The 14898-nt window shown below is 49.1% G+C and overlaps 1 protein-coding gene across 7 annotated transcripts in view; it reads left to right on the top strand.

Moving 5' to 3' along the window:
• Positions 1-14898, top strand: part of PKNOX2 (PBX/knotted 1 homeobox 2) — a 267999-nt gene that overhangs the window by 239920 nt on the left and 13181 nt on the right. For 6 of the 7 annotated variants that reach the window (XM_017523819.1, XM_017523828.2, XM_037736394.1 and 3 more), the window contains 3 exons: positions 4314-4443; positions 4899-4996; positions 5819-5938. The exons of the other annotated variant lie outside the window; for it this stretch is intronic. In XM_017523819.1, the coding sequence (XP_017379308.1) occupies positions 4314-4443; positions 4899-4996; positions 5819-5938 (348 nt within the window). The remainder of the gene's footprint in view (positions 1-4313; positions 4444-4898; positions 4997-5818; positions 5939-14898) is intronic. 7 annotated transcript variants of the gene reach the window in all.

Here is a 14898-nt window from a genome sequence, read left to right as displayed (position 1 = left end):
AAAAAAAAAAAAAAAAAAAAGAGGCGCTAGAGACCAAGCCTCAACTGGAAATCGCAGTGAAGTGGAGTTGTGGGGCCAGTCACAGACGACACTTAGGACCCTGGGACTCGGCCACTGCCCAGGAACATCTCAGACAGGGAGGCACGTAGTAAGGTTTGCACAACTCTGACCGCATGCGTAACCCCAGCTGAACCCCTTCTGTTGCTAAGTAAAGGACGCAAGTGGCTTGAGGACTTGGAGGACAGGCTTCTAAATCCCACCTGCACCATTCCTTAGTTGAGTGATCTTAGCCAAGGGAAGTGGGAAATAAATTACTGGATGGCTAAATGTGCCAGGCACTGTGCTTGCACTGGGGCCTGTCTGCCTGACCCCGAGGCACAGCTCCTCTGTGAGCACTGTCCTACACTCAGAGCCAGAGGCCTTAGGCTAGAGGCACAGCTCTTTGACTTTGGGAAGTCACTTCCACTCTCTCTGGATCTCCATCTCTCTTCAGGCAAATAGGACAGTCTGTCCTGCTGACCCCAAGGGGTGATGGTGAGATTAAAATGGAACATCGTGGTGAAAGAACGCTCTCTAATACTCAGTGTGTATGGTAAATGGGTCGTTTTCAGACCCATCTGATCTTTGGTACCATCACGAGGAGGTTTTTAAAAATATAGATTGCTAGATGGGTCAGGGTCTGATCCAGTGGCCCTGAGAATCTATGTCTTTAAAACAAAACAAAACACGCTCAAGGCAGGTTTGTGAAACAGCTCATGTTTACAGATGTAAGGGATGAATATCATTTCCCCAGCCCTCTGAGATGCCAAAATTTTGCTTCCTCTTCCCTGCCCCACCTCAGATGTTGCTAGTCCCGACCCTGCCCTTGGACTCTAACTCAGAAGGTTTTTATTTTATTCCTTCACTGATAGAATCTGGCTGCCTCTCAGCACCTTCCAGCCAAAGACCCAGAGAAGGGAGAGAAGGGTAGGAAAGAGAAGGCTCTGATTCAATGCATAAATGGCCTTTAGTTACCCAAACTGGGTAAATTGGCATGGAGGGTATCCGAGCCACAGGGTGGAGCAGCAGCCAGGGTCTGAGTAAGCAGATGAAGCCTACTCAGGTGGTGGCTCACCCTCTGCCTTTGAGTAGGAAACATGTGTGTTGGTTGAATCCCAAGGGACACATCTTGTATTTATTTTACTGACTTTGCTTGTATTTTTCTAACCTTGCTGGGTACTTTCTGAGGGGTGAAGAAAGTCTGGGACAACTTTTTATGTTTGAAATCCTCAAAAATCCCTACCAAAGAGGAGCATGCTAGCATGGATGATTCCAAACAAGGGATTATTGAGAAGTCACTTCCACTGGTTTTAAGGTGGATGGCATGGAGGTACCCACTCCTCCATTAAATTTACCTTCAAGCCTGGTGTGGTGGATCACGCCTATAATCCCGGTGACTCAGGAGGCTCAGTGAGAGGATCGCATGAGCCCAGAAGTTTCAGAAAAGCCTGGGCAACATAGCAAGACTCCCTACCCCATCTCAAAAAAAAAAAAGAAGTAAAAGTAAATTTACCTTCCGAGTTTGCTTCAGCTCCAAATAGAATATCAATACTGGTTTACATGCCGTGAGAATGGTAGGCTGGGATGTGGGAACAAGGGAAACTCAAACTCAGAGCAGGCTCATCACTGAAAATGCAGCCTTTGAGAGCTACAGGTGTCATGTGCACTTTATACACAAGGGGACGAGGTCCAGAGAAAGGTCGTGACCTGATTGCCTTTCCTCCAGTGCCCATGCTGCTTCTGGACTTCTGAGTTTTAGTTGTTTTTATCTGTTCACTGTGCCCGCAATGACCATTGGTTAACCTGCAGAATTCAAGGAGCATTTGCTGCCAGAACCTGTGTAAGGGGCATTTATGGGTGAAGGAGAGCTGTGTTCTGGTCCTCCGGCTGCTAACCAGCTGTGTGGCCTTGGGCAAGTCCCGGGCATCTCCAAACCTCAGTGCCTTATTTGCACTTCAGGGAGGGGAAGTACGTGGCTTTGAGGGGCTCTTCCAGTTTCCAGGATTCTGCACGGCAGCCTCCATTTTAGACGACAACTGCAGGAACAGGAAGGCCAAGAGCTCTGCTCAAAGTATAAACCTCCCAGGCTAGGAGGCTCTCACAAGGCCCAGGAAGGGGAAGCCAAGGCAAGAGCTGCCCCCTCCCTTACCGAAGGTCACAGCAGCAGAGGTGAGCCCAGAATAGAAGCGAGGCCTCCATCGCCCCACCCACCCGGAGGAGCCAGACCAGGAGGCCCGTGCGGCAGGTGGGTGGGAGGAGGGCGTGCTTGGCTCCTCTCCTCCTGGCGCTGCGTATTTATAGGCAATACTCCTCCAGCTCTTGGGCCAGAGACAACCCAGGGGAGTAAAAAAGGCAGCTCTGGAGGAGACGCCAAGGGGGATTTAATCAGCTGAATCGAGTGAGATGTATAAATCAGTGCCGACTTCCACTTCCTGACAGGCCCTGCCAGTTTCTGTGGTGTCAGGGTCTGGGAGGAGATCCGCTGTGACTGTCCCCCTGGGCGGTGACCCTTTCCCTTTGTCTGTTCCTACAGGTAGGCAGTCACTGACTCGAGCTTTCCTCCAAATACAGATCTCTCCTGCTCAAAACCTTAGGCCTGCCCTGGAGGCTGAAGCCCCAAAGCTTCTTCAAGTCCTAAAACCAAAACTGGGAAGCTGAGGGCCTTCTTTTTCCCCCATTTTGTCTATTTTTTTTTTTTACCATTTACCTGTCTCTAAATCCTTGCAGTTCACGCCCTATGATTCCAGCATTTGAGCATGAGAATGTCACCTAAATGGCCATTGGACCTGTGAACTGGTTCAAGCCCCATCTTCAGATGAGGAACTGGCTAGGAGGAGCTAAGAGACCCAGGCCAGCCTCCTGAGGCTCCCACACCTCATTTGCTGCCTTTTTTGCCTTCTCCAAACCGAGAGACCCTAACCTCTCCCACATCCTATTTTTTCCTCACAAACTCTCTCCTAGCACCTCACCTCCCAGCTCAGGCTCCCCAGAAAGCAGGGAGGGCTCCACATCGACCCCAAGGACTTCTTTACCCAGCTGTTAACTGGGGATGGTGAGGGGAGCAGAAGGCCAGGAAAACATGTCTTAGCTGCCTGGGCTAACGCAAAGAACAGCACCAGTCCAGGCGCGGTGGCTCACGCCTCTACTCCCAGCACTTTGGGAGGCTGAGGCAGGCAGATCATGAGGTCAGGAGTTTGAACCATCCTGGCCAACATGGTAAAACCCCAACTCTACTAAAATATAAAAAACGAGCCCAGTGTGGTGGTGCATGCCTGTAGTCAGTCCCAGCTACTCAGGAGGATGAGGCAGGAGAATCACTTGAACCTGGGAGGCGGAGGTTGCAGTGAGCAGAGATTGTGCCACTGCACTCCAGCCTGGCAACAGAGGGAGACTCCCTCTCAAAAAAAAAAAAGAAAGAAAGAAAGAAAAGAAAAGCAGCAAGGGTTGCGTGCTGCTGGCAGTATGGGGAGAGGAGAGTCTGTTTCCAGTGGAGCCCTGTGGGGAACCTGAGGAGGAGAACAGAATTGATGCCATGTGCCGAAGGTGGCTGAGGCTCATGTGAGACATGTTCAGAGACAGGTTATGGAAAGGCTAGTGCGGCTTTCGTTTGCTTTTTTAACATGTATTTTAGTATCCTGAGCTAGGTGTTAAGGATACAAAGGTAAGAACTGGAGGCTGCTCCATCTGTGGAGCCTAGTGTGACAGGTCTATGATGGAGGTGTGGGGAGAGGAACCGGGGGATGGGAGAGAATCAGGAGATAAGCATGTCTGAAGGATGAGCAGGTGCCGACCAGGTGAAGCCAGGTTCTCAGACCTGGCTGCACAGTAGAATCACCTGGGGAGCTTTTAATAACCCAGAGCCCATTGAATATGATGAACCTGATAAAGAAGAAATAATCCAGAGCCCAGTACACACTCCTGACCAATTAAATGAGACTCTCTGAGATTGGAACCTAAGCATCATTGCTGGAGATTTCAAAGCATAGCCAAGGAGGAGACCACAGGGTTATCAGATAATTTGTGCCTTAGGTTTGCAGGGCAATGGAATGGTTAAATGGGTGACTACTTGGGGGTTGTTTTAAATATATATATTGAGCCTTCTTATTCACTCTTTCTAGGAAACCATGAGAATTGCCTTCTGGACCTGGGTCTGGGGAGGAGCTGGAAGGAGGGAGGGGGTAGGCAGGAAGGGGAAAGGACAGAAGAGGACTCTGGGGCTGTAGCATCTGAGCTCTCAGTGTCATTGTCACAAACCACGCCTCCCTCACTGCCAGGACCTCCTGCAGAATTCCCCCAATTCCATGTCTGGAGTCTCCAGTAACCCCCAGGGGATTGTGGTCCCAGCCTCAGCGCTCCAGCAGGGCAACATCGCCATGACAACCGTCAACTCACAAGTCGTGTCAGGTCGGTGCAAGGACCGGGAAGGGGGATTGTGGGAATTCCCTGGGAGGAGAAAGGGTGGCCCTGCGGGGGTTCCAGGGGTGGGGGGTGTCCTCCACCAAGGGAGGGGCTCCCAGCTCAATTTCTTGACTAACGTGTTCTGTAAGTTTATAGATGGTTAGCACCAAGACCCAATTGTGATGGTTTAGAACAAATTTGGGTCAAAATCTCATGAGCCCCTGAGAGAACCAAGTAAGCCTCTTGTCCCTTCCCCCAAGCACCTCCAGCCAGAGGCCCTGCCCTAGGCTTTAACCACCATCCCCTACCCAGCCCTGAGGCAGAGGAGCCATAGCTCACCACCCAAGGGCTCCAAAGTAGAAGGTCTTTACACATGAGTGCCAAGTGAACTGGGAACCCTGCTTGCCCTCGCTCCTACCCGCTCCCATGGCAGGGGACCCCAAAACTGGTTGTCTCCTCAGGTGGAGCCTTATACCAACCGGTTACCATGGTAACCTCCCAGGGTCAGGTGGTCACCCAAGCAATCCCCCAGGGAGCCATCCAGATCCAGAACACACAGGTGAGTGTGTGTAGGTGTGTGCACATGTGCATGGTGTGGGCTAGGGCACCTGTAATCACTTCTTATCTGCCAGGCACTCTACACGAGTGACTCACTGAATCCTCATCATCCTCTAAGAGACATCATTCCTCCTACTTTACAGATAAGAAGCTGGGTCTTGGAAAGGTTTTATCAACTTCTGGGATTGTGCTGCTCCCTCCTGGGGTTACATCAAAGGATCCTGCACTTCTGTGGCTGTCTGTAGACCGAGCCACTGTGCCCCTCAGTGGTAGGGAGCGCACACACAAAGGAAGAGTAGAAAGACCCAAAGTCAGAGTCTGGAATCCGACATTAACTCTGGGATGTCGGATAAGTCACCTAACCTCTCTGAGCCTCAGAGTTCTTATTGATGAAAGGGGGATTAATAGCAACTGCACACAGCCCAGTCAACCCATAGGGCTGCTGTGAGGATGAAGCACAGCGATGGATAGGAAAGTGCTTTGCAAACTTTAAGAATGCTGATAACTACTTGACAGCTTATGGCAAATTCATATCTTCTATACTCTCTGCATGGCCCTGTTTCCTCTGTCTCTCTCTCTCTCTCCCTCTCCCCCTTCCCCTTCTCTTCCTTCTTGTCCTTCTTCCCTTCTTCCCTCACCAGAGCCTCACCTTCACTCTCCAAGGGGCTGATGTGGGGTGAGAGGGAAAGGCAACCTCCCCAGGGCCCTAGGAATGAGCCGGGAAAGGGGCTGGCAGCCGAGCCTGCCGTCGCTATGGCAACAGGTCCCTAGCCGCTGGCCTCACAGGCTGCTGATGCTGATTTTCTCTTCACGTGCCCTGAAGGTTAACCTTGACCTCACCTCCCTCCTGGACAATGAGGATAAGAAGTCCAAGAACAAACGAGGAGTCTTGCCCAAGCATGCCACCAATATAATGCGTTCTTGGCTCTTCCAGCATCTCATGGTGAGTGTGTGTGTCCTGGGGGTGTGGAGTCACGGCATGGGGTATGAATAACCCACTGCATGGGTACCAGACTCTGCTGTCGGCTCCAAACCCACAGACAGAGGTGTGGCCTCCAGGAGGGCTCTCTGATAGGGATGACATCTAGAGGCCAGGCCAGGGGGCTCACGTGGGGCCTAAAGCTGGGAGACTTTCTCTAGTACCTGCTGCCGTTGCTGTCAGGAAAACATGTGGCAACACGTGGGGTAATGGGGACAAGCACATGGTGAAGAGTACTGGGCAGGTGTACCACGTTGTTTCATGAACAGAGAGAGGGCTGTGTGGGGAGGGGCTTGTTTCTGGTCCAGAGCCCTCCCCCTGCCGCAGCCATGCTCACTGCGTCCCTCTCCCACGGAAGAACGTGTTGACTCTGCCAGGACTCCTGAGTCCTCTCCACTGGATGAGCCAAGCACTGTGTGGTGGAGGTGGATGCCAAGGCTGGAATCCTGGCTCCTCACGTCACAGCTCAGCTCCAGGACACAGAACTATTTCCTTCACAAGCCTCAGCAGCTCCTTTTATAAAATGGCACACTACCTTGGGTTTCAATGGAGTCTTTATAAAGTGCCTACTGTGTGCACATAACATGATGATTGCTGTGTGTTTGTGTGCAGCATTAGTTGCAAAAGACAAGCCTTTGGTGGAATGTCAGGAAGGAAATACTTCAAAATTGCAATCCCCTAACACCACTTTCAAGGGCGGTGGCAGTAAAAGGCCAGTGACTGTGCTCAGTGCGTGAGCGTGGTGTGTGTGCATTCTGGGATGGGGAGGTAGATGCTGTGACCATGGGCGGACTTCCAGCAGCCTGCAAGCTCCTGCCCTGGCATGTCAGGACAGACAGACACAGACACAAGCAAGACAAACACCAAGGGACTGAGAATCCATTGGCTGGAGAACTGTGGGAAGAACCAGGAGGAAGAGGATGTCCTTCTCCAGAGAGGAGACAAATCAAATGGGCCATGGAAACTAATCAGTTCATCAACAGCCCTTTATCTGAAATGGGAGAGCCTTCAGAAGCCGCGGAGACCAGGCCTCAGTGGTTCTCAGACTTTAGTGGCAGCACAAGACTGACTGGGTCTTGGGGGCTCTAACTTGGAAGTGCTGGACCTTCCTGTGCACCCAGGAGAAAGGAAGGATCGCCTCCTAGTGAGAGATGAGAGCCGGAGCTCAGCATCACCCCAAAAGTATCCCCTTGCCTCCGGGGTCGTGGGGCTGCCCCCGTGCTTTGGTGAGTGAGTACATTTTGAAAGCACTGACTAGTTTGAACACACAGAGTTTCCAGATGAGGAAGCTAATTTGGAGAGGAGGGGCTGGAATGCTGGGGTTAAGTTGAGAGGAGACTGGAAGGACCCCTGTGCCTAGGTGATGACGCTAGAGGCCCAGTGGCAGGTCCAACCTCAGGCTTCTGTGGAGCAGCTCTGAATCAGTGGCTGGAGTACACAGAGGGAATGCCCAGGTCTCCTCCCTTTCTGGTTTTCCAAACTGTACGAAAGCCAGGGGGCTCAGATGGACTCAGTGGCCTGTGGGTCCAGCGTTCATGCCACAGCTCCCAGCCTACGTGTGGGAGGAGGGGCTCTTGAGGGAAGGATGCCTCTTCTGTGCACTAACCGGGCACAACCGAGACTAAAGCACCTCCCTCCCCGCAGCCCCCAGTGGGGCTAAATCTGGCTCCACTCATTGTGGTGGGTGATGTACAAGGCAGGGTCACAGATGTGCTAGAAAGCTCACGGGCTTTTGAGGCAGCCAAACTTGGGTTCAAATCTGTGTTATCTTTACCCTGCAACTTGGCCACCCTTGCCTCTTATGAAGATTGTGATAAAGTAATGAAAAATTACCAGGACCTTGGCACACTGAGATGCTTAATAAATGCTCCCTTTCCTTCCCCACCTCCCACCCTCATGCATTTTTGAAGACTGTTGCAAACACACCTACAACCTCACTTCTGAAGGGGAAAAAAGTCAAGAGAAGAGAGAGGAAGCTGCAAGGCAGATCCCGCTGCCCAGGAGCCCAGGTGTCCAGGCCACCACCTGCTCACCGACTCCCATCACCCCATGTGTGGGATTCTCCTTCACTACCTTCCACTCCCCACTTGAAACTCACCTCTGAGAGTCGTTAGCCTGAGACTGGAGGGTCACCCATCTCTGTCCCTCCTGGCCGTGCCTGGCCTCTCACCTGAGACCTCAGTTCATGCCCCACCCTCTCATCCCCTTCCTTGTGAGCCTCCCTGCAGAGCTCAGGGTTCTGTCCTTCCGCTCCCCAGTCACTTCCACCCAGACTTCTGAATGCAGAGGAACGGGAGGTAGAGGAGAGAGGAGGTAGTTGCTGAGCATAGAGCGAGGCAGGACCCAGGCTGGCTCTACAGAAAGCACCGGGGATGAGGTGGAGGATTTGCAAAAAGGCACGAGGAGGGGCTTTCTGCCCGCACTGTCCCACTCACTCCTGCCTCCCTCTCCAGCCTGGCAGTGTGCACAGGTGCAGATGCCATTCATGAAGCGCTTAACATTGGCAGAGTCCTCCCCTAGTTAATCACAGCGGCCTCTAGAGAGTCTAAAGTCAAAGCTCAGGACTTTGGGACTGAGGGGGAGGATGAGAATGGGAAGTCCAGGCTGCTCTAGAGAAATAAGCACACCCCAGTTGTCCTTGGCAGGCCACGCCTGGGCCACACAACCATGCACATGTGGACACAATCTCCCCAAACCCCAGCTACTTCAGGAAAGAGGATATAAAGCCTCTTCATAACTGGCCACAGTAGAAAGAAGACAGGATTTGAAGCCGGACAGATCAAGGTACAAATTAAGGCTCTCCCACTACCAGTGTGATTACCCTGATTCTATTTCTTTGGGAAAAAAAAAAGAAGAAGAAGATAATACTTATTTCCCATGGTTGTGAAAATTAAATGAGAAAATATATATAAAGAGCCAGGCCTAGCACATAGCACTTAAGAATTAAGTTCCCTGGGCCAGGCGTGGTGGCTCATGCCTGTAATCTCAGCACTTTGGGAGGCCAAGGTGGGAGGATCACAAGGTCAGGAGTTCAAGATCAGCCTAACATAGTAAAACCCCATCTCTACTAAAAATACAAAAATTAGTCAGACGTGGTGGCAGGTGCCTGTAGTCCCAGCTACTCAGGAGGCTGAACCTGGGAGGCAGAGGCTGCAGTGAGCCGAGATTACGCTATTGCACTCCAGCCTGGGCAACAAGAGCAAAACTCTGTCTCAAAAAAAAAAAAGAGAGAGAAAGAAGTTTCCTTTGAAATTCCTATAACAATGGACCAAGAGCAAGTTTTTGGAGGCTGAAGGCCCATAATTTGTAAATAATAATCAGAGGTAGATGGCTGATTTGTTGTTTTGATCTATAACATCTACTGATTTTACTATCATTTGACCCTAACAGTGATAATACTGTGACTTACCCATTCTTTGTGTGTGCCTGTCTTGTATCTCTGACTCTTGTAAATTTCTCAAAAATAGGGATCATACATTATATTCTTCTATGAGCCCTATATATTAATTCCCAAGATATGGAGCTTTGCAGGATTTATAAGGTGTTGCTCCCCAAAAGAGGTTCCATGGTGAAATAAGTTTGGGCTGATCTGAGTTATACAAAGTTTAGCTTATTTATTTATTTATTTATTTATTTATTTAGTGGGAGGTACAGAGTCTCACTCTGTTGCCCAGGCTGGAATGCAGTGGCATGGTCTTGGCTCACTGCAACCCCCACCTCCCAGGTTCAAGTGATTCTCCTGCCTCAGCCTCCTGAGTAGCTGGGATTAACAGGTGCCCACCACCATGCCTGGCTAATTTTTATATTTTTAGTAGAGATGGGGCTGTACCATGTTGGCCAGGCTGGTCTCAAACCCCTAACCTCAAGTGATCCACCCTCCTCGGCCTCCCATAATGTCTTTTTTTAATTCTCACTGGACGAAGGGGCATGGTGAATTTGCAAGAGGGTAAGGTTCAAAGCTTCTCCCAAACTTATGTGAGCGCTTTACAATCCCCCTTGGTGTTTTCACTGTTGCTCTAAGGAACAACTCTGCGATTGCAGTTCTCAATAAACGCAACCCTGGGAGACACCGTGTCAGGTCGATAGGAGCTGTTAGTTCTAGGAAAGAAGAGTGGAAAGGGTATGAAGTAAGGGCAGACGTAAATATGCCATAGATGTTCTCGTATCCAGTGCAGTTGGGACAACTAATTTATTGTTGATTGAAAAAAATTACTTTCAAAATGAAACAACCATTCAAAAGAGATACTTTATGTTACTTTAAAAGATGGACATACTGTATACATTCGTTTGCTAATCTTTTGATATAGAGCTAAGGTCTCTTTCTGATTGTTAGTCATCTTCCTTGCGTAAACCTCTCCCGTAACGTAACATCCATAAATTCCACCTCAATGGAAAGTGGAATAACAACTTTCACATTTGGGAACTAATCTGGCCACGGGATCCTTCCAGGTTTTTATTATGTAAAATAAATCCAATCCTTGATGTTTGTCTCATCCGATCCTAACTATTAAGCATTTGTAAGCAAATTTGGGTCTCAAGACTTTTGAAAGCTTTCTACTTATCAACAGCAGCTCTTTTTGCACTCATATTTCACTGGTTTACAGAATAGTTTGTTAAATTACAGAAATTTACGTGCCTCATTAATAATACATAGAATTGGCACAAATCAGTTGGGATACGATCACTGCTGACTTTCAGATAAGCAGATAGTGTGGTTAACAGACGTTCTACAAAACAGCCTACTCGTCTCAAGCATTCAGAGTGCTGCAGACAGCAGTTCTAATAATTTATAGGAGAAATGGAGACAGCACTGATTAATCCTCAAACTTTGCTAAATAGGGATTGGTTGTGAGGACATCTGTAGTAAATACTGGTTGTTCCTGTTGTCTTCTTTCCCTGGGGCATAAGTTAGTATTCTTTGATTCCTTTTGTCCTATGTCTTGTCATTTCTACTGTTCTGCAGCACTGGCAGCCACAGAAAAGTATTCAGATGATAGAAGGCTCCTGAGACGGAGGTGAAATCCCAGAGCCTTTTTTCTGTAAGGCTGCAGTGAGATTGGGATGGTTTCATCCATTAGCTGCTCGCCTTAGAGTCCCTGAAGAATCCGGTGACATTTTCTTGCTCTTGCATTTGGCTGAAAGAGGCTAAACTCCTGCTGGAAGCAATCATTCCGTAGCAGACTCAGGTCAGCCGAGAGCCCATGGCAGACAGTCCTCCTCTTAGAGGATAGAGAGATAGGCACTGTTCCCCCTCTCCGGCGTCTGCCCCACCCCTTCTGCTCCAGAGCCTAGAGTCTTCCTGATCTGCCACATGATTCTGCCCATTTCCATCCCAAAACATGACATCTGTCTGTGCTGCTGCTAGCCAAGCACACAAGCAGCTTTGCAGAATATCCTCTGTGTGTGGGGAGATCCTGGAGACCAGGCCCCAGCAGGCCCTGCCATCCACCAAGGAGCCGCTCCTGCATTAACCATTGCAGCGTGCCAGGTTCTGCACTAAACGCTTTAATGCATCATCTTATTTAATCCACACAACCACCCTAGGAGGAGGTAATACGATTTGCCTCATTTTACCAGTGACAAAACTGACACTCGAAGAAGGCAACACATTTCTCAGGGTCACATGGAAGACAGGTGGCACAGGATTTGAACCCGGATCTATGCAATTGGAGGCTCTAATCTCTCACCCACCACATGGACTCAAGAAACCACAGGCATCTCTCGGCTCCTATGCAAACTCTAGGTAAAGCAAAGGGAAACCCCAACTCTCAGTGGAGGCGTGCAGCCCCATTCTGGGAGAAGTGTAGGGATTTTACATGCCCAGTCGTACTCTTCAGATCTCACAGTAAGGCTGCCTGTAACTTCTCCCACACCCCATTCATCACATTCAGAAGCCTGGCATGGCATCCAGCTGCACTCTGCCATCCACCACCCCATGTTCCATTCAGCCGCAAGGAGCTGAGGGCTCTCTCCAGGGCCCTCCTGTGAACTCTGCTGTGGTCACGAAAGCCGAGGGCACAAAAAGCACCCAAGGCTTTTTTAAATTGAAACATAATTCATGTACCATGAAATTTATCCTTTTAAATGGTGGAATTCAGTGGCTTTTAGTATATTTACAGAGTTGTGCAATCATTACCACCATTTAATTCCAGAATATTTTCATCACCCCAAAAAGAAAGACTGCACCCATTAGCCCTCACTCCCCAGCCCCTAGCAACCACAAATTCATTTTCTGCCTCTATGCATTTGCCTATTCTGGACATTTCACATAAATGGAATTGTGGGATTCTTTTACTTAGCACAGTGTGTCGGTACTTCATTCCATGTTGTTGCTGAAGAATATTCCATGGTCCAGATGTACCACATTTTGTTTGTTGATTCATCAGATGATGGACACTGGGGTTGCTTTCACCTCTTGGGTTTTAAGTCGTGCTACCATGAACATGGGTATACTCTGCATGATTCTGTGCCTATTGTTATCTTAGACTGTCAGATTCCCAGCTATCCTTTCCCCAGCGTGAGAACCTCACATGCAGGGGTCATTCTGGCTGGGGAAGCAGAGCGGCTGCACCCGGGAACAGCTTGTGCACTGCACAGAACTCCTGGCCAAGCAGGGCACGTGGAGGTGAAACCCAACCAGTTGCTTCTGTGCCTTGGTGTTGCCTTTGGTCACTCCACATTCTTTGCATGCCTCGCCACCTCCCCTGCTCAGAGCATTGCGTTAATTCTTGAAGGGATTACAGTCAGCCCTCTGTTTCTATGGGTTCTGAATCCCTGGATTCAACCAACCTTGGTTTGAAAATATTTTTTTAAGTGGATAGTTGCATCTGTACTGAACAGATATCTTTTTTCTTGTTGTTATTCCCTAAACAACAGTGTAACAACTATTTATGTAGCATTAATATTGTATTAGGTATTGTAAGTGATCGGGAAATGTTTTAAAGTATACAAGAGGATGTTTGTAGGTTATATGCAAATATTACACCATGTTGTATCGGGGACTTGAGCATCCATGAATCTTGGTATTCACCAAGGGGTCCTGGAAATAGTCCCCCACGGATCCTGGGGGTCAACTGTATCTAGCTGTATCCCTGTCAAAGGCCCACCTATGGGACCCATCCACACACCTGACATAGGAATGACAATGTTTTTTAGAAACCATATAGCCTTCCGGGCACGGTGGCTCATGCCTGTAATCCCAGCACTTTGGGAGGCCGAGGTGGGCAAATCACCTGAGTTCGGGAGTTTGAGACCAGCCTGACCAACATGGAGAAATCCCATTTCTACTAAAACTATAAAATTAGCCAGGCGTGGTAGCCCATGCCTATAATCCCAGCTACTGGGGAGGCTGAGGCAAGAGAATCTTTTGAACCTGGGAGACAGAGGTTGCAGTGAGCCGAGATCACACCATTGCACTCCAGCCTGCCAGCCTGGGCAACAAGAGCAAGACTCCGTCTCAAAAAAAGAAAAGAACCCACATAGCCTATGGAAAGGACATGGCACCTGGGGCAGGACCTGGGATGAGTTTCACCACCCCCTCTACCTAGTTTGGCAAGCTGGAGTGATTGCTTGACCTCATTAAGCCTCAGTTTCCTCTGCTGTAAAACAGGAACCACAATATCCAGCTTATAGGTTGTTGCGAGAATAGAATACGCTGATGGACGTGAAGGTTCTTTGTCCCAATACAGGCACCGTTACTGCTACAAATGCCTCCAGTCTCACCTTGGGAGTTCCCATAAGTGGCCTTGCCTTGGAAAATGCTGAGAAAAACTGCCAAACTTTTGGGGAACCTGTGGAGGAAAGTAAAAACCCCTGAAAAGGCAAGAAAATGGCTTAGGGAGACGGACCCATTCTTGTTCCAGTATATCTTGTCTGCTACCTTTTCCTTCAACCTCATCATACTGTCTGGAATTCCACTTGCATGCATATTAAGGATTACATTTTTTTAAATGAAATTCCACTATCAGAAACCCATTTTAAACTATGCAATCCCTGTAAAAAGTGATGCCTATGAAAGGCTATGAGGCCATCATTTACTCAGCTTCATATGAATTAGTTCAGAGGCTTGCTTTTCTATTCCCACTCGGCTAAGATCAGCTTCATGGTAAGAATGGGGCCAGGCACATTGGTAATCCCAGCACTTTGGGAGGCCAAGGTGGGAGGATCGCTTGAGTCTAAGAGTTCAAGACCAGCCTGAGCAACATAGTGAGACCTCATTTCTTTAAAAAATAAAAACATAAAGGCCAGATGCAGTGCCTCACACCTGTAATCATGCCAGCATTTTGGGAGGATGAGGGAGGTGTATAGCTTGAGTCTGAGAGTTCGAGACCCACCCTGGCAACATGGCGAAACCCCGTCTCTACTAAAAACACAAAAAACTAGTCAGGTGTGGCGGTGTGCACCTGTGGTCCCAGCTATTCAGGGGCCTGAGGTGGAAGGACCACTTGAGCCCAGGAGGTCAAGGCTGTAGTAAGCCTTGATTATGCCACTGCCCTCCAGCCTGGACAACAGGGTAAGACCCTGTTCTTCCCACATCCCTCCCCCACAAAAAACTGAGTTTTTTATTTAAAAAAGAAGAAGAATGGGAAGAATGCCAGTGCTTGTTGGTGGTAGAAGATGAAGGTTAGAACACTTTCTAACACAGTGTTTTGAGGAGCCAAGCCCGAATGGGGTGCCGGAGGAAAAGTTTCTAGCAGTTGTTATAAGCCTATCTTTTGAGGATCTGATGAAAGTTTATTTAGATCATTGTGAACATAGTTTCAGGGCATTTGACCGTGAAGTCGGAGGGGCCAGAGGCCTGGATTCAGAACAATGACTGTATGTAGGCTGACACAGAACCCAGGGGCTTGTGAGTTGCGCAGTCATCACAGGGGCTTGTGATGTTGCGTCAGTAGGGCACAAAAAGGAGATGCTGAAGGTTCACA

The sequence above is a fragment of the Cebus imitator genome, unplaced genomic scaffold (assembly GCF_001604975.1).
Source record: "Cebus imitator isolate Cc_AM_T3 unplaced genomic scaffold, Cebus_imitator-1.0 Scaffold0, whole genome shotgun sequence".
In the NCBI taxonomy this organism is placed as follows: domain Eukaryota; kingdom Metazoa; phylum Chordata; class Mammalia; order Primates; family Cebidae; genus Cebus; species Cebus imitator.
Note: the sequence above shows the minus strand (reverse complement) of the source record. Positions and strands in the feature narration are given on the sequence as shown.